The sequence below is a fragment of the Protopterus annectens genome, chromosome 1.part1 (genome assembly GCF_019279795.1).
Source record: "Protopterus annectens isolate FY-2018-M chromosome 1.part1, PAN1.0, whole genome shotgun sequence".
Taxonomy (NCBI): Eukaryota; Metazoa; Chordata; order Ceratodontiformes; family Protopteridae; genus Protopterus; species Protopterus annectens.
In genome coordinates, this window is record NC_056726.1 from 958071183 (window position 1) to 958091431 (window position 20249).

General features: G+C 37.7%; 1 protein-coding gene across 3 annotated transcripts in view; it reads left to right on the top strand.

Annotated features, from left to right (window-relative positions):
* TAF1B (TATA-box binding protein associated factor, RNA polymerase I subunit B) overlaps positions 1-20249 on the top strand; it is a 1822186-nt gene that overhangs the window by 92332 nt on the left and 1709605 nt on the right. For all 3 annotated transcript variants that reach the window (XM_044079209.1, XM_044079201.1, XM_044079215.1), the window contains exon 2: positions 12422-12520. In XM_044079209.1, the coding sequence (XP_043935144.1) occupies positions 12422-12520 (99 nt within the window). The remainder of the gene's footprint in view (positions 1-12421; positions 12521-20249) is intronic.

A 20249-nucleotide genomic window follows, 5' to 3' on the forward strand; every position in this document is an offset into this window, starting at 1 on the left:
AGTCACCAAAAATATATTAAATTTTTATTAATTTTATTATTGTAAGTTAGAGTGACTGCAGTATTCCAGACAAATCCTCCCTTCCTCATCCACTTTTTACTTCATTTTTAAATTTGTAAATACTATATAGTGCTGCATTTAACCTGAATTATCAGCTATTTCATTGTATTACTGTTCGGTGACCTTGACATCACCAAACAAGCTGTACATAATGTCTTGCCTTTCCAGTGTATATCTCTTGTCACCAAGCACATCATACCTCACCTGCCTAAGTTGATTTGTTACATGCAACTAAGGTTGATTGTTCACGTTTTCTGCTTATACAAATTGTGTAGCTTGTTTAGCATATTTGGTTTTGTTAACTTTTTTCTCTTAATTGTGTATTATTAGTTATTGTTCATTGTTTGGGCTAGCCTGCAAATGGTCTATTTGAATCAGTGCTGTACCCTGGAAAATCAGTTTAAATAACTAAATAAGAAGTAATAAAGCTATATATATTGGGGTGTAACATAGAGAACTGAGTTGTTTAGATTAACAAAAAAAAAAAAAACGCTTTTCTCCCTCTTTCAGACAGAGCCTTTTTCAAACCATAGGAGTCCTTGAGCATCTCATAACTGTCAGAAAAGCATCTTGGCCCTACCCATGCCGAAAGCAGACAGTCTGGCTCTATACAATGAGAGACCCTTCCTCAGTGCACACAAAATTAACATTATCTGGTTTAGTATGTTTTTGTATACTCCTCTGGACTCAGATGCACTTTTTCATTGAAGGTTGTTATTCTTTGTTATCCAGTTACCCTTCTGAGTAGTAAGTATGCTGTGTTAACAGCACTGTCAGATTTCACTTTTGCCTCTTCTAAAACAATCCCTAGCCTACCAGAAATGTTAGGTTAGGTTAATGGTGTACAAATTAGATTATTCTGAAAACAAAACTTAACCTGTAACTAGAAAATCATGATGAAATGGTGTACACTTGGTAAATTTACTTCAGAACTGCGTAGAAACTCAAAATAGCTTTGAATACGTGGCAAACTTTGTCAAAAACTGGATTTCCTGACAGAGCATGCATTTTTGACTTTCTTGGAAAAATATTGACAATTGTCAGCCTGTGTTTCTTTTCTGGATTATTTGCAACTTTTTATAAATGCTACTTATATTTTTGGGAGATAAGTTTTCTTGTTAGAATTTGGTGCAGATAGGACAGTAAATGAGGAGCTTTTTCTGTCTTAGCCTTTGCAATGAATAAAATATATTTTTACTAACAAAATGTTGTATGGCAATTACGGTAAATTTGGAAGGTTGAAATCATGGTTCCAAGTTTCCATAATGTCGTTCCGTACATGTTTGAATCCAGAACAGTGAATGCTAGTGTGCATTCGCTCATTTAAGGTTGACGTTCTGATTGGAGATTGCATTACAGTGGGGATTGGGAAGTTAACCCTTTTTCTCGCTGTTGTGTGGTCTCTGAATTTGTATATGTAATAAGCAGTGGATCGGGGGGGGGGGTGCAGGGGGGCTTGCCCCCTGCAAAACGTTGGTAGGAAATAAGCGGAAGGCAAGGTATGTTGGGTAATGTTGATAATATCGAATTTCAAATTATCCACATGACCATTTTCGTTTTTTATTAAATGTTTTATTTTTTTACTTTATTTTTCCAGTAAGTCATTACTCGAACAAATGTTTCTACATTTTGATAGTAAACGTATAGATTCATAGGTACTTACTATACTATTGATCCATGAGGATCTATTGAAGCTTAGCTGTACATCCCATGAAGTTGCATTACTTGCAAGTTTGTATAAAATTAGTAGTCAAGTAACTGTCAGATTGTTGAAAGGTCCCTATCGCTGCCTTTTCTATGGTATCCAAAAAAGAAATCTCTGTGCTGTATGGAAAAAAGTTTGAGCTCAACAGGTGTGAATTCTGTGATGCTTAATATGGTATGGAGTAAACGGCTCCATGCTGCAAAATAACACTCTTACCTTGACAATAGTTTTGTTATATTGCATACCTGGTAGAAAAACTGCTAATAAGGTAGTCTTTGGGGAATATATATCTTTATGGCATTTAATAAAAGCTTGTTTGCAGAAAACGTTGGAAGAAAATTGCTTTTCCATATAGATTCATAGCTTGACACAGGTTCTGTAGCAAGCATTTTGGTGGTCACAGTTTTGTAGTGTGTCTAACAATATGAGAGAATGAATGTATAGCGGCATTAAGGAGGGCATGGGATGAGTAGAACATAGGAATATTACTAGGTAAGTGATCGCTGAGACCATATCATGCCTAGCCATATGCATCTTTAATTAGATTAAACTTAAAAAGGTCTTGGCACCCTTGTCAATTACTTAATGCTGCTTAATTCCCAAGTCAAGTAGGGCCTTACATGATAAGCCTGATATGAAGTTGTTTCTGCCCATCCAGTCATCCTTAAAGGTAGCCAAAATAGTACTTTGTTTGACCTATAGTCGCAACTTAGTCCATAGATTAGGAATACACTGCGTTAGGAATCTATCCATCCAACTAGTTTTTTTTACATTTTTGTATAGATGTAGGCCCCTAGAGCGGATGTTTTTGTAGAGGCACTGGTTTTCCAAAGAAATAGAAGGCCAAAAAGGATTGGGTCTTTTTGTGGCTCGAAAAGCTATATACAGGTTTGAGTATAAGGTGTGTTCTAATCATTCATGATAGTTGAAAGATTTAGCCCCCTTTTTTAATTTTCTTTCTTAGAAATCTTTGCAGCTTTCCCAGCTGACTGATGATGCTTGGATTTGTACATACAGGGAGCATTGTTTTCAATGGTGGGTCTGATAAGGGGAGAATAAAGAAGTAGGATGACTTCTGTGGTTCTTGAAGATATTCCCTTGGTAAACAATTGGGCCTGACAGGATTTCTTGTACTACGGTGGCAACATTACGATTGAGGGTTGTCCACATAATTACTTAGGCCTGTTATTGCCTCCTCTGTCTAAAGAAGAGTACCATTTATAGGTTCATAGGTAGGGCACTAAGCTATCAGCCCAAGGGCCTAAGTAAGCGTAGCCAACAAGGTTCCCTGGCTTATGCCACCCAAGAAAGTTATTTTCCTGTGCCCCTGTCGAGCAGAGTCACAGAAGTGATCCCCGAGGTGTATTTCGTTTTTCCCATCCACTCATCGAGATTTTTCTTGAAGAGTGCTAATGAGGAACTTTGCTTGACATAGATGGGTAGCTTGTTCCAGAGTATGGGAAGTCTCTAGGACAGGAATCTATCCCTCCAGCATGTCCTTTTTATTGTGGTGGCAAGGTTTAAGTCCCTAGAGCATGTAGCTCAGAGGGATTGGGATTTCTTTAGGTGTATCATGTCCAACAGCTCTGGGTTTGACATAGCTTTATATGTTAGGCAGAGATCACCTCGGAGTAGCCAATATTCTATGGAGTAAAGCTGGAGTTTTTTGAGACGGTCAGTGTAGGGCATCTGTTTGAGGCCAGTAATCCTCTTTGTGAGGTACTTCTGTGGCCTTTCCAGCTGCTGCAGATGTCTTGTGAGGTACATTCCAAAAGGAGCATTGTACTCTATAGTGGGTCTAATGAGTGTCAAGTAGAGGGGAACAGTGACCTCTTTTTTTTTTTTTTTTTCCTGGATGAGAACCCTTTTGTGATGAGGTGTGACACGCACAAGGATTTCCTGACTACTGCGGCAATGTGAGAACCCTTTTGTGATGAGGTGTGACACACACACAAGGATTTCCTGACTACTGTGGTGATGTGATTATCAAAGGAGAGACTACTGTCCACCTGGGTCCCAAGGTCTCTTATCACACATTTGGCATTAAGTAGACTGCCACCTATGTGGTAGTTCATGGGTACAGAGTTTTTACCAAAGGGTATGACCGTGCACTTTTTGGCATTGAACTTGAAGCCATGGCTCTGACACCAGGCATCTGTCTCAGTGAGGCCCTTCTGTAGGACGTCCACATCATTTGGGGACTCGACTATGCCTCTTAGTTTGCAGACATCTGTGAACTTCGTTAGCCAAAGGCCTTCTGTGTTGGCCTGTACTTCAGAGAAGTAGAACAGGAGAGGTCCCAGGACTGAACGTTGTGGTACTCCACTTGTCATTGGGTTGAAGTCAGATTTGGAGTCTGCAACTTTTACGGTGTGGGTTCTGTCAGTGAGCCAGTTGGCAGCCATCTTGTAACGTAGGGATTTATACCTAGTTTAGTGAGTTTAGCTATAATTCCGGAATGGGGGATGGTGTCAAAAGCTTTGGCGAGGTCAAGATAGGCTGTGTGAACCACCTTACCCTCGTCTATGGCTTTGGTCACTGCCTCAAAGAAGTCGATCAAGTTCAGGAGGCATGATGATTTATAACACAAATTGGGAATAGCTTTTTCCACCAAACACTACTATGCTGCACTTTTTTGCATTTATCTTTAGACCACTTTCAGTGTACCAGGTATGAGCACATTCCAAATTTCAATCCTTGCTGGAGCTTTTAGGATCAGTGAATAAAAGAGTACCCAGCTTACAGTTGTGCAAACTTGGACAACCACACTTCTGGGATATTGACTTTGTTGTCTGCAAAATAAATGCCAAATAGGAGGAGGCCTAGCACAGATCACTGTGGTATATACTACTTGTTACAGTTTTGCATTCAGCGATACCAGCAGCGTTCATAATCTGCAATATGTTGGAGAGTCAGTGTGCATGCCACTGGGCAGTATACAGGTTTTATTGTTTGTCTAATTTATCAGTAATTCCAGTGTGGGGAATAGAATCACAAGCTTTGGCCAGATCAAGATGAGCAGTGTGTTTAGAATGACAGCTGTCTACAGCCTCTGTAACCTTTTCACAGAAGTTTAATAGGTTCAGGACAATAGGACCTACCTTTCACAAAACCAAATTGTGTTTGTTTTAGTTCAGTGAAATTGTCTGTGTCTGCATAAATGACTTCTGCTATATGTTCCGTGGCTTTGCATATAAAGCTGATGAGCCTATAATTACCTGGGCCTGTAGGGAGTCACAGTGGCTGTTCTACGGGTATCAAACAAAAACCCTCTGGACAGGCTGAAGTTGGGCAATTTAAGTAGAAGCTCAGATGGTATGCATTTGGCATTGATGAGAATGCAACCTGGTATTTTGTCTGGTCCCATGGAGTCATCATCTTTGGCTTGTGACAAGGATTTTTAGACTTGTTCTGAGGCAATTTCATGGAAAACAAAATTTTCAGGGATAGTATGGGCAGTATCAGTGTGTGCTACATATTCTGGAGGAGCTCAATGCATTATTGGATATTATTCCTTAATTTTCAGTAATGATTGAAGAAAGACTTCTTGTTTCCTTTGGAACTGTGGCAATCATAAGTTCTGCAATTTTCCATTATTTCCTTCCTTTGTTATAGTATTTATGTTGGAGTTCCACCAGAGAGGTGCTTTTCTGAATTTGCCCTTAACTTTTAGCAGACGTGTGCAAAATTCCAAAGTAGGTTTGTCTTGGAGAAGTTCCCGAAGGTGGTCTCATTTGTTGATGGAGTGGTACAACTAGGCCTGATGGAGAAGTTGATCAATTTGTTGTTGGATTTAACCAGAGATGAGGCGACAGGCAGGAGCTAGGTTGGTAAGGACCAGGTAAAGCAATGTTTGAGCCTCTGTTGGGTAGTTTTACAATTTGGTCCAGTACGTTGGTATTAACAAAGTTTAGGAACTGCTCTATGTTTAGAGGTGCAGGTGTGCCATACAGTGTATGGATAGTTTGTCCCCTAGCAAGAAGGTATTTGATGCGATATTTAATGCCTCATTGGTGTTAATATAACTATTATCTTTTGGGGACATTGATGGGAATCTGTAGTTAGCAGTGAATTAATATTTGAATTTGTTAAGGGAGGTTTGGATCTCAAGGAGCTCCATTTTAGGGTCAGACATAATTTGATGTGAGGTAATAGCGTTTCTAACAAATACATATACTCCCCACCAGATACCCAAGGGCAAGAATGCATAGAGAAATGGATGCGGATGATACAGAATGTTATAGGAAATCTTCACCCTCCAGTGCATAGTTAACCTTATCCCAAATTTTTTATTCTTGTAGTATTATCTAGTTATAGTCTAGTGCCCAGAATCCCTTTAGTGCATTTCAAGTTCTTAATTTGTACTTTTTTTCCAGAGTTAGCTCATGAAGGTTCCACCATTTTTTTTTCTGCTCAGTTCTCACTTTGTTTTGTAGGAGAATTTGTCTTCATTTCTGTGACGTATTCAAGGTGTGACTTTTTAACACTAATCTTAGTTATTACTCCAGATGTACAGTCAAATACGTTGTTTTGCTGAGGTCCTCAAAATGTAGTAAAGCACACTTTAACAGCTAAATCAAAAACATTTTTTAAAGAGTTAAGTTTCTTGGAGAAATCTCTGTGTGAGGAGAGGGAGGAGTTCTACTGCAGCACTACATAAACAGATTGGTACTCTACTTCAGATGCATTTTTGTAATACTACACATTCGGAAGCAAAGATCCAAGAAGGTGGAGTAGCCTGGTGCTAGGGTTATAGGGTTTTACAGATGCATTGATGCCAAGGAAATTGTACCTGGCATCAAGAAAAGTTAGATATTCCACACAGTGATGCAGTTACCTTAGCCCGCAGTTCTTTACCATAATAATCCAAAAACATACCATTCTGAGTGAGAGAACAAACCCATCCAAATCTGAGAAATCCACAACCTCTCACTGTAACAAGTAAAACGCCCACTAAGGGTCCATTGGCTGTCTGCACAGATACTGCAATATCCAGAAGGGTAAAGGCAAGAGGGGACAAAGTAAAACTGCTACCTACGGCTGTAACAGAGCCAAATGATGCCAACATCCACCAGCCTATTACTGCATACTATTGATATCCCATTAGTGACGCCTTTAACTAGATCGAAATTGGTACTGGCAGTCAGTAGTCCCAACGTGTGTACCAGTCTTGTGACAAGGCCTAAGCCTCCCTGTCATTAGTAAGGGTTAACTTAATTCTCTGTCTACATAGGTGTGTACAGTTTGTTGGCTTCAATGCCTTATTCAACTGCTATTACTGCTGTGAATTTTTGTTTTCATCGTAGATTTAGAAAAATTAGATCTAATTTGTGCACCTTTTCTCTCTGATCCTTCACTGAAAAGGGAGGGAAAAACCAGTCAGGCTTCCTTGGTCAACAAATACATATAAATGAATGAACAAACAGGCAGTCTTCTCCAAGACTTGGATTTATAAGACCTATAAAACCCTTCCTTATTACCTTGGGAACAGCACTGATGGCTCTTGGTCCCTAGAAACAAACTTTCTTGCTTAGCAGTGTAGCTCCATGGGTTATGGCTATCGGCTGCTAATGAGCTTCTTCATGTAGTCCTAGGCTTGATTCCTACAACTTCTGTTTGCTAGCTTTGTTTTTCTGAAGAAGTCACTTAACCATGCAGTGCTCTTGGGTTGCCCTGAAAAGGGACAGTTGTTAACAGAAGCAAGGAATACAGGAAAACTGCATTGATAAAGGAGATCTGCCAGGGGCCTTATCACCTTCTCATAGCAGTCTATGGGCCTCAGTGAAAGAAAAGAAACTCTGCTCTCATGCCCATGCAGCATTTGCTAGGCAGAGACCAAAATGAACTCTTCTTCTATCCGTTGCTGTCAAGTAGCATCTGATTCTGGCATCCACAGCATTTACTAAACAAGTAGGGAATGGAAGTAGATTGCCAGGCCTTTCTCCTGCATTATGCACACACCCCCGTGGATAATTAAGAGTTGCCAGCCAACCTACCACAAGTCTTTGGGATGTGGGATGAAACTGGAGTACTCGGGCAAAATGTATGCAGACACAGTGCAGACTTCACAGAGAAAGCAATGAACTAGAAAATGTTTGGCTTTGAAGTGACAGTGCTTCTCCCTGCACCTTTAGGTCTCTCCAAAATGAATTACAAACATATAATTGTGATAACAACCATCTAGTAAAGAAGGGAAATAACATCACAGGCACGTTGGGAAAGAACTTATTGCCACTAGAAATAAATATGGAATGAGAAAGCTCAGCATATGTTGCGTGCTTCCCAGCAAACATTGTAATTTCTTTATTTGTATTTAATAGTGATAAAGTGCTGAACCACAAAGATGTTTTATGAGACTCTGGGGATATTCTGATTAAAAAACTTGCTCAGAGTTGCATAATAGGCAAATGGAGGCTAAGGGAATCAAACTGTGGACTACAGGAAGCAACTTATCTGCTCCTATTGCAAGTGCTTTCTTAATCAGACCTGTATTGATGTATACTCTTTCTCTGTAGAATCTCTACATTGTTTTAGAAAAGGCTTGCTCTCCTGCAGAGCTGAAGTTCCTTTTTTAGAAATCTATTATTTTCATTGCTGTCACTGCTGTTAGAAGAACATTGAACCTACAGGCTTTGACCAGCAACCATCCTTGTCTGGTCTTCCACAAAAACAGGTGGTCTGTGAACAAACCTATTTCCTGACTAAAGGAACCACTGAAGCTAATTTTAAATCATTCTGGCAAGCTTCTCTTTTTCCCAAATTATTCCAACAGGGGAGATTATCAGTTGCAGTGTGTGGATATGCATAGACCTCTTCATTTTCATTTGAGTAAAATGAAGAACATTTGAAAGTACTCACAACTGTTTGTGTATAATGCTTTAAATAAATTGGGCATTAGGTTTCTAAAGCCAGTTTAGCAAGATAGATGACGGAGTGCATTAAACACTGTTATAGAAAACATGGTAAATAACTGATGTAATGGCTAACAACTAATTTGAGAATGGCTGTGATACTTTTGCAAGCATTTAAAAAAATGTCTCGTAGATGAAATCTGTACAGCTGCAGCTTGGACTTCAGATTACATTTGCAAATCATTACAAACTGGATGTGGTGTCTTTCTCCAGGGCTTCCTTCAGGGTCACAGTTATGTCATAGTGCCACTCAGGAGGGTCTGATATGTCTCAGTGGTGTGGAGGATGAATTAGACCATGAAAAACATACCAGAATGTCACATCTGCTTTGTCATGGGTCTTCCTCCTCATGCCTTTGCCCACCTTCCACTATCCTAGCAGAAGAGGGTAGGTTTGCTTTTGTTGTTGTGTGCTTTTTGGTCCGGATGTTTTCTTTCACTTATGAGCAGCCTACCTTAAGGGTAGTCCAAAACCACCGAAGCAGAACAGAAAGATATCCAAACGACAAAAGCCAGTAATATATCCTTTATTAAAAGCACAAAAACCTCTCTAGCGCCTCTGCATAAAGCCTTCCTTCTCCTGGAAGGCTTTATGCCGAGGCGCTAGAGAGGTTTTTGTGCTTTTAATAAAGGATATATTACTGGCTTTTGTTGTTTGGATACCTTAAGGGTAGTAACTGAAACCTGGAAAAGTTCAGGCCTGTGCTGAGCACAATGAACTTGTGTTATAATCCTAATGGCGAAGAGGATGAACCACAGCCATGCAGGTCTGTCATGTTCTAGTAATATGTTTACTTCTGAGTGTCACTTGTAAGGGTCTTTATCTATTGGGCAGTTTGTGAATTAGGGCACCAGTTATAAATCAGCTGGGATGTGATATGAATAGGAATCCATCCGGTATTATCTAGAGTAGTACAGCATCGCTCTGTTTTTTTTGTTTTTTTTTTTGGGTCGCTAGACATAAATCATTATTTTTCGTAGAGTTAGCTGAAAAAAAAAGCTAGAGGGGGATATTCTGAAGTTGCAATTAAAAAAATATTTATATATATATATATATATATATATATATATATATATATATATATATATATATATATATATATATATATATATATATTTATATATATATATATATATATATATATATACACACACACAGTAGTGGCATTAATATTTACCAAAAAAAAGCATAGGCTTGTCTTGACAAAACAAGACTGTTATAGTCATGTCTTGATACAGATGAGGCAAATTATCCTCAAGATTATAAGTTACAGTATTTGTCCGATCAAGATCCACTGTGAAAGCTGGAAACTAGAGCGCTAGCAAAAGTAACCATCTAAGGTAAAGTCTCAAAACACACAACTGTGGAGCATTTAGGACAAGTTACTAAAATAGCTAACTCCCTCACACCCTTATCTATGTATAAATAAAAAATATATATAAGCACACACACACACACACACACACACACACACGCACTTACTTTTATATAAACACATACACCCATAAAAAAATAAGTAACCCCATGATTATACATAATCAGGGAAAAGACAGAACACCTGTCAATTGAGAAAAATGGTTCGGATAACTGTAATATTGCAGTAGAGCCAGGTCACTTGTTGAAGCATTCTGGAATGTGCTTGTTTTGGTAAATCTGCATGAGGCACTGTGTTTTACGGAAGATCTGCAGTCTAACAGATGCAGATCTCCTGACTGATGAGAAAACCAGATTGGACATATCATCACCATAAAGCAATTTATTTATATGTGAGAGCTCAAATAAAAAGGAACTTAGAATTGATCCCTGTGGAACACTATATTTAATAAAATAACTTTCAGAAAGTTATCACTCTGTGTGTCCTCTAAATGTCCTTTTCTCAGAAACTGGGATAAATCAAAACTGTTTAAACCACATAAATATGGGCCTAGACCTTGGATGATGGTCAGACTAATGGTGCACATCTGAAGATAGTGGAGGTTGACTGTATGGAGATGATGCCTTTGATTTTGTCTTGAAGTATATTGTTCATCTGTTTAGACTCTCTTTTAGTACCCTCTAAAATTTTTACTGGTGCTTGTGTTAGGGCAACTTTGATTTTCTTTCCATTTTTTTTTTTTTTTTTAACTGTTCAAGTTCGTTCTTATTTTGTAATGTACATGTTTTGTGGTGGTACTGCTGGAGTGCAGTGTGTGGCCCCTATTTTGCAAAGGAGTCATGGATTTTACTTTAGTCTTCTAATTGTCATCTGGCATTGGTTTACTGGTTTATTGTATTTTAGAAGCCTACAGCAGGTTACAGTATTATTGTTTGATTAACATTCTTGCAATTTGTTAAATTTTTTTCTGTAACAGTGTTGCACTCTATACATCCTTTGCTGTAGTTCTTCTGCATTGGGCATCGATTAATTTTATGCTCATGTTTGGAGAGGTTGCTAAATGTTGTCTTTATTTAAATGCATAGATGTGTCCAAGTTAGTGTGCTGCGTTTTCTTGAGCCTTGGGCTAATGTGACTCATGGATTTATGCCTGATGATCCTTCATGAACATGTTTCTGAAACTGTGACTTTTTTTGCAAATCCCACCTTTGCTTATTTTAGTGAGTCATGAAAGATTTGTTCCTGTGTGGATTTGTCTGTCTGTTGTATATCATCATTTCTATGTGCCCTTTGTTGACCTTTTTGTAATAAATTGTTTGTCTTTTGTCTTTTCCCGGTTAGGGGTCGCCACAGCGGAACTCCGGTCCGCTAATGATTGGCAGTAGATTTTCTCAGTGCTGAGTTGCCAGCTCGATGCCCAACCTTCAAACAAGGCATGTCCATTCACGCATGTCTTTCGGAAGACGCTCAATCTGCAGGGAGGACATGCAGACTCTACACAGAAGGCACTCCCTGCACTCCAGCCGAGAATCTAACAGGAGAACCTCTTTTGTTGATACTCTTTTCTTAATTCAGAGTGCTTACTTTTAAATAAGCCTACAGGGTCTGTAATATGTGTTTTAAAGGTCGTTGTATTTTTTCAGTTTGATGTGTGTTTAATGGTTAGGAAATGAACACTGTAATAAAAGTAAGGTTAATGACAAAGACCAAGATTTCTCAGTAAGTGGCACATAATAATATACAGAATCCAATCCTTTTACAAGGACCAGAGACCCACACCAGTATGTCTGCTTTCTTTTACTCCCTCTTAAACTGTGTTAGTAAGTGAAAGGAGTGTCTTACAGTGCTGTTGTCCTTTCTAAAGCCATGCTGACAGTTAAGCAGCATATTGCATACCTCTGTGATGGATCATTAATTGAAAATCACTCTCTAGTTTCCTTATTTGAAATGCTAGAAGACTGTTTTGCAGTGAGGATCTGAATATACTTAGAAATGTAAATGTTGCTGGAATATGTGTGTGTGTGTGTGTGTGTGTGTGTGTGTGTGTGTGTGTGTGTGTGTGTGTGTGTGTGTGTGGTAACTTACATGAACCCGGTCAAAATAAAATTGGGAATAAATTACAGGGTTTTCTTATTTGGTTTTGCTGTATACTTAAGAATATTAGCACTTGGTGTTTCGTGATATTCAGTTTGATTAGTTAGCAGTGGATATTAACGATATTGCATGTGTTTTACCTAATTGCCTTTTTGAACAACTTGAGATTCATTTGTCTTTTAATTTGTAATTTTTGTCCTTGCAAAATTTAAATGAAATGCACTGATTAAGGTAAAGGAGAGATCATACGTTTACATCTTCTCTTTTTTTTGTTAGAGAGATTATAGTGAACCTTGTACTCAATGCTCCGAAATTTGTTGGGGTATCACTAGTGAAGGCAAATATTACTGCCAGTCCTGCCACAATGTCATAGAGGTGAGTATTTTTTGCCTTTTTTAACTTCCATTAGAAAAATGGTAGAATGTAATGTTTGATATTTACTGTTCTAACGGTAATGAGCATTTTGCTGTTTTGCAGTGCTGATGTTTGAAGGCCATTAATACATATAATGAGTGACCGAGAAAGGCTATCATGGCACATAACATTTTGATAGTAAAAGGAAATATGAATTTGGGTCATGGGAAAGTTTTTTGCAATAAGGCTACCAAAATATAATTAAAACAGTATTAATTGATGTTTATTAATTGGGGGGACAGACTGGTATATATAGGTATGTTGAATTTCATTTAGAATTTATTCATTAAGTCAGAAAATTGTATTACAGGTCTGACTTATCTGTCTAGCTATATACACACCTGATCACTGGATCACTTTTTTAATTCTCTTTAATTGCCAGATTATCGATCATTATTACTAAGCCACGCAACCACTCACATAATCAAAACCACTGTTACTTTGAAAACTAAACGTATCCTACTGTACAGAATCAGAAACATATTACCTTAAAAAGAAAGTGAAGTATTTGAAAAGCTAAAAATCATATCTACTCTGAATGCGTTCACCAGCAGCTGTTTAAATTATTTTCTATGATTAGGCCAGGATTTATCCAAATATAATCTGTTATAACTCAAATACCATAGATCATCCATATACCAAAGGACTGAAAATTGTCATTTAAGTCCGAGAAGCATCTGAAGTACATCTTAACTGCATTATTTTATAGGCTGTTGCAAATCTGACACTTTAACCATAACAGACACCTGCCTCGAACCTGATATTCTAGATGAACACAAACATCCTTCTAGGCTATATTGCTGTTAGAACAGGCAGACTGTTTCTTCTCAAATAATTTAGAAGTCCCCACTTAGAATTAACCAATACCAGCAGATGACAAGTCATGTTCTACTGTTGGCTACTGTCTAACTAAATGCATATTAACATTTACTTCATTCTTCTTGTTTCAAACCCGGTGCATTAAAGTGTCCTTTCCTGGGCAACAGTAAATGCCATGCACTTCTCCGTTATCTTGGGTGATAAAAAAAATCTCATCTCATCTCCTCATATTCCAAATAAGGAATTACATCCCTTTAACCTCATTAGACTAACTCTTTTAATAGTAACACACCAGAGCAGATAGTCATAGAACTGGATTCTAACATCAAGCCTTCAGTGTGTATACTAGCACAGGCATTATTTCATAAGTGTAAGTGACCATAATCGTACCTAATCTGGAAGCAAATTAAAATGGAATAGATAGCTACGTTTATTTTAAGAACAAAGAAATACTTCATATGCAGCATCTTCAATGATCTCCATTAATGTAGCTGGACTGTACTAACACCTGTCCTTAGAAGAAGCTGGCAGCTACTTCAGCCACAGTTTCTAGATGTCCTGAACTGTTTCGTATTGTCACAGAAAATGGAAATTAAAACCACGCCTGCCCCTTGGCTAACGACACAAACAAAACTGTGTCAGAGGGATGAAATATTGACACATGGGGGAAAAAAAACAAGCTCCAAAATCATTATAGAAATATAGGAAGCACAGAAACTGAGTATGATGCCCTTTATACATCACAGAAGAAAAAATACTTTAAACATCAAACTGAGAATAATAACAGCAACACACAGCACTTCTGGAAAGCCATCAGCTCTGTAAGTAAACTAGTGAAAAGCACCCATCCAAATCTCTGACATGAGTCCAGCTTCACCATGGTCTGTAAACTTAATGTTCACTTTAAATAAGCAGCAGCCACTTCAGTAGGTCAACAGTATACAAACAACACGACACATGTCATTCAATAGTCAACAAAGGCACCGTCGGCTGTCAGTAATCTCCCCAAATCAAATTTGAAGTGTACTTGTAAAACTAAAGCCATCAGCACCTACCCGGTATAACATCCGCCTGAATTTATGTTCATCACTACCAGTACTGCAGCATATTCAATAGGAATTTACATAAACAGGTTTGTAAATGAGCAACATGTTCCTACACTGTAGAAGTAGTGGTACATAATACTCGGAACATAGGGATGGCCAAGACCACACCCTAAAAATTTTAGATCCATGGCCCTGACTGTTCCTCAGGCACATGACCTTTGTATTGCTTCCTTTTTAATTTATTTGGCCCCCTTCGACCTCAGTATTACTGACCTGGCCCTCAGTGCCCCATGTTCATGCTTGCCTATAGCTGTCCTCAGAATCCCCCCCCCCCCATGCACTGACTTTAGTTGTGCTGGAGCTGGTCATGGATATTAAGGGTGTCCTGGAGACCCCAGCCATCTGTGCTTCCACAAGGTTTTTTTTTTTGTATTGTTGTCCTACCCCCCTTTCCCTTTCCATGTCCTCCCATGCTCGTTGGTTACATCTGAGGCTTCTCCTCTCTTTTGGACTATGCTTCCCATTGGAGAGCATCTCCAATGACTGCACGCACCTCAAGGTGCGCACACTCCTCTCTTCCTGGCCGCTATATCAGCCACCCATGCTGCTAATCAGATTTGAGATATCTGGGCTGTAGTCATGGCTTTATCCCTCTGCACCAGCAGAGTGGCTTCTTTTCTATGTCTTCTTAAAAAAAAAATCCATCCTATAGAGAAAGGCATTCATAAACAATATCTGTATTAGCAAATAAAAGTAATCCTACTACAGCCAAATCAGCATGGCTTCAGAGCTGGACACAGCACATGTATTCCATTATTATCCCTTCTAAACATCATTAATGCTCTGCTTTATAACAGACTATTTACTAGTAACCTTGTATGAGTTTCTGACTCTGTTAAAGGGTGAAAAACGGCAAAAACTACCATGCTCCTCCTCCAGTGAATCACACCAGCAAAAAAGAGACTAATAGCTGCAGTAGATGGATAATTAAATAGTATCTCCACACAATTAAAAAGCTCCAAAACCACCAATTGTAAAAGAAATCGGACTTTAATTGATCTAAGCACTTTCACCTTGCTTGCAAAGACATCTTCAGAGATCATACTAGCACAACATCAACTTGTTATATAATGAACAACCACCAAAGAAAAACTGTGTCCCTAAAACCCTTAAATGTATATTTATCTAAACTAAGCAATAAAACAGTCAATTCCTCCAATAAATATAATACACATAAAGAAAATGCAATAAAATAAACTTATAAGATATTATTAACTTAAGATTGCAGCTCTGTATTTTAAAATGCTGTTTAAAGAAAACGTCATTAAGTCTTGGTTTTATAGTGGTATTCACATGTTTGCCACTTAAACTCTTTCTGTTTGAATAATAATTCACTAATGTCTCCACATTCTGAAATATAAACTCTATCAATAACAAAAAACAGCACTTTATTAAAACCTGGGCATTCAAGTGTGTGCTTGTGTAGAGCGTTGGTCAATTTAGATTTATTAATATTGTATACATGTTCATAAATATTCTCTTTCAAAGTCCTGATTTTACCTTTGTGAAATGCTGGACAGGAAGTGTTTGTTGCTATGTATAATATCAGTTTGGTTTTACAACTAAAGTAGAGAGTCAGTTATCTGAAAGTCGATTATCAGAAATGTAATTACCCTAATGCAGCCTTGCAAAGTTTTCAGGTAGGAAAATCTGAATGTGTAAACATTATATATATTTACTTGTGCACATTTTTTGAGCTTGTAGTCTGCTCATGTGTGAAAAATATTCTGTATTGTCCACTGGAATCACTGAATGAAAAGTGTATTCTCTGCGTGCAGAAAAAACAAGGTTTTAGAAGTTTTTTATCTGGTTCAGTGTGTGTTTGATTATCCAAATACTCTAGGTCCCAATTAGTTTGGATAATTAACTCTGTTACTGTACAAATCCCTGGATATGTTTGTGTTTTGTCATAAGGATCAACAGTCACATACGGTCAGTCGTTGATAAACCTACAGCATTTGCAAAACCCACATTTTCTCATCTTCGAATGATCTAAATGTTTGTGTTTAGGGCTATTTCTTTCAAATATGTTTTTCAAATTGCCTCCTTTTTATATGTAATTTTAGGATGCACTCCCAGTATTTGCTTTTACTCCGCTGAAAACACCATATCCCAGGTATTATAAAGAATACCTCTAAGCTTCAGTGCTTGGTAATTATAAACCGTAGTCATTTCCTCCAACTTGTCCTTATTACTGCCCCCTTTACCTAGCTTGTTGACGTCTATGCTCTGAATAGAGTTTTTCTCACTAAATAGGGGAAAAATTTATCTTCCCTACTTTTAAGTATCTCTTCTTGAACTGAAATCACATGAGAGAGAAACAGGCTAGCAAGTATGGTTGGTGCACGGACAAACCAAACTCAAAACACAAAGAAAAAATCCAGCACCCTGAATAGTGGTAGCAGTAAATCCTTTATTAATCCAGACCGGTTTCAGCACTATGCTTTCTTCAGTGGTTCTGAAATCACCCAAGATCTAGGGTAGCATCTCTCAAAGAACATATTACTTAATTTTTCTATCTCGATATTAAAAGTTTCATCCACTGAGACCAGCCTGAAAAGATGAACCGTCTGGCCTTTGATGATATTTTTCTTTTGAAAGAAAGATGACTATTAAAGAAGGATGACTATTATCAGAATGTAACGAGTTAGAATGGGTTTCCTTTGTGTGTGTGTGTGTGTGTGTGTGTGTGTGTGTGTGTGTGTGTGTGTGTGTGTGTGTGTGTGTTTTATATATATAATGTAATTAGAAATGTATCTCACATTAATGTAATCTTTTGAAATAGTAAGGTCCAGGTAATTAATAGAGTCCTTAATACTATTGAAGGTGAACTTCAAAAAACTTGTGGAGTCATGTAATTCAGATAGAAACAAATTAAAAATGGAAAGCTTGTGTGTCCATAAAATCAGTATATTGTCAAGAAATCTAAATTAATGATAAACCTTGTTAAAGTGTGGAGAAGTAAAGACACAGTTGTATTCTCAGTCAGCAAGAACCGAATTGGCATGTGGGTGCACATCTAGCTCCCATGGCCACCCCAGTCAGCTGATGGTAGTACTCACCATCAAAATACACATAATTGTTTTCAGGCCAATCGTCTCAGTTAGTAAATCCAAAACAGAACTTTTAGTAGTATTTGTGGATTTCCACTGTAGAACTTTAGTAGAGAATGAAACCCAGATTATTCATGACTCATGGCATTTATTACAACTTTTAAGTACCACGACCTTCAATGAAAATGTGTTGTTCATCACAGTTGATGTAATTAATTTATTCTTCGTCATTCCACATGATGTTGGTTTGCAACATTTTCAAAATAGTTTGTTAATGGAAGAGTCCAAAACTTCTACTGAGTTAACAATTAGTTTGGAATTTTTGGAAATGATTCTTAAGAACAGTTATGTACAGAAAGAGTTGAACAGTTATGCATAGAAAGAGTTAAAGTGGCAAATACATTTGAATGCCGCTGTAAAACCAGGACTTACATGATATGCTTTCTTTAAACAGTATTGTAATATACAGAGCTGCTATCTTGAGGTGGTCATATCTTACACATTTATTTTATTTGAACTTTTCTACATATATATACATATATATATATATATATATATATATATATATATATATTTATTAGATGAATTGATTGTTTTATTGCTTAGTTTAGATAAATATATATTTAAGAGCTTCAGAGATAAGGACACTTTAAGCATTTAGACTACTTAAAAATGTTTTTTTTTATTGGAGGTTGTTCATTATATAACAAGTTGATGATGTGCTATTATTATCTCTGAAGATGTTTTTGTAACCAAGATAGAAGTGCTTAGATCGATCAAAGTGTGATTTCTGTGATTTCTTTTGCACATGGTGTTTTTTTTTTTTTTGTGTACCGATACTGTTAATTATCCATCTACTGCTGCTGTTATTCATTTTTATTTGCTGGTGTGGTTCACTGGGGGAGCACTGTTTTTTTGCTGTTTTGGCTCTCCAGCAAACTACTTGCTGCCTAAATCTTCCTGAATATCATACCTTATCCTAACTAGGTCTACCAGTTTCACACTTGACAGTAGTACAGTAAACTGCTTCAGAAGTTACCTATCTGAAAGATCTCGGTCAGTAAAGTGGATTAAAATTAATCCATCTCTTCCCCCCCCTCCCCACATGCTTTTGGGAGACTTGATGTCATCTTAAGGTCACCCCACAAATTTTCTATTGGGTTAAGGTCTGGGCTCTGGTTGGGCCATTCCAAAACTTTAATTTTCTTCTGGTGAAGCCATTCTTTTGTTGATTTGGATGTATGCTTGGTGTTATTGTCATGTTGAAAAGTGAATTTCCTCTTCTTTCTAGCAGACACCTGAAGGTCTTGGGCCAGAAGTGACTGGTATTTGGAACTGTTAACAATTCCCTCCACCTTGACTAAAGTCCCAGTTCCAGCTGAAGAAGAGGAGCCCCAGAGCATGATACTGCCACCACCATACTTCACCTTGGAGATGGTGTACTTTTGGTGATGTGAAAGTGTTGTTTTTGCGGCAAACGTACCTTTGGAATTGTAGCCAAAAAGTTCAACCTTGGTCTCCATCAGACCATAACACATTTTCTCACATGCTTTTGGGAGACTTGATGTATTGTTTTGCATAGTTTAGCCGGGCCTGGATATTTTTCTGTGTAAGGAAAGGCTTCCGTCTTGCAACTCTACCCCATAGGCCAGACATATGGGGAATACGGGAGATTGTTGTCACATGTAGTATACAACCAGTACTTACCAGAAATTCCTGCAGCTCCTTCAGTGTTGCTGTAGGTCTCTTGGCAGCCTCCCTGACCAGTTTTCGTCTTGTCTTTTCATCCATTTTGGAGGGACATCCAGTTCTTTGCAACATCACTGTTGTCCAATATTTTCTCCACTTTTTTATGTTTTATTTATTTTATTTGTCTCTTGTTAACCGGAGTAGTCCACGGGGCTGGTGACCCATTTTCAGTGGAGACCCGAGGAGAAATGCTCCACATAAAAGAACATGTACAGAGTTTCAAATTAGCAAATTCATGCATTTTAGGCATAAAAGAAATCAAGTGTAAGGTACCATAATGCTATACAATTACAAGACACTGTCCTACATAACAAAAAAAATCAGCAGAGATAAAAATATAACTTACAAAAGCAAATGCATACATTTTAGGCATAAAAAGTTGAGTACAAGGTAACATGATTGTATACAAGTGAAAGCCTTTGGGATTCCATTAATATTGTTGGACCAAGTTAGTAGAGGGAGAGAAACGGTAAGTGGTAGAAGGGAATGCGGTTGAGGGAAGGGAAGACTACCAGTAATTAAGACCAACACTAGAACTGGTACCAAAACAACAAAACTTCGAATGAAAAAACAGTAAAGGTACCCAAGGAGAAAGCAATCCAAATAGCTCAAATGTAAACCACAAGCTGGTTTAATAAAAGTTAAAGCACATGAACACACTTTCCAGATGCAGCATTTTTGTCGTATTTAATCAGACTTCATCAGATACAAGCATGAAAATAAGCTACCCTTTATATATCTTGGATACCTCACTAATTAAACACCACCACCAATGAAAATTCATCATGATACGTTGCCAAAAGAACAGGAAATAGTTTGAACTGTTAAAAACATTAATAAAACCTTCAACAAATTAATAATGCACACCTTAAAATATTTAAGTTCTAATAATGATGGAAACCTTATAATTCAAGACAGTGAAAACGATTAAAAACAGTTAAAAAAATGTTTTGGACAACTTAA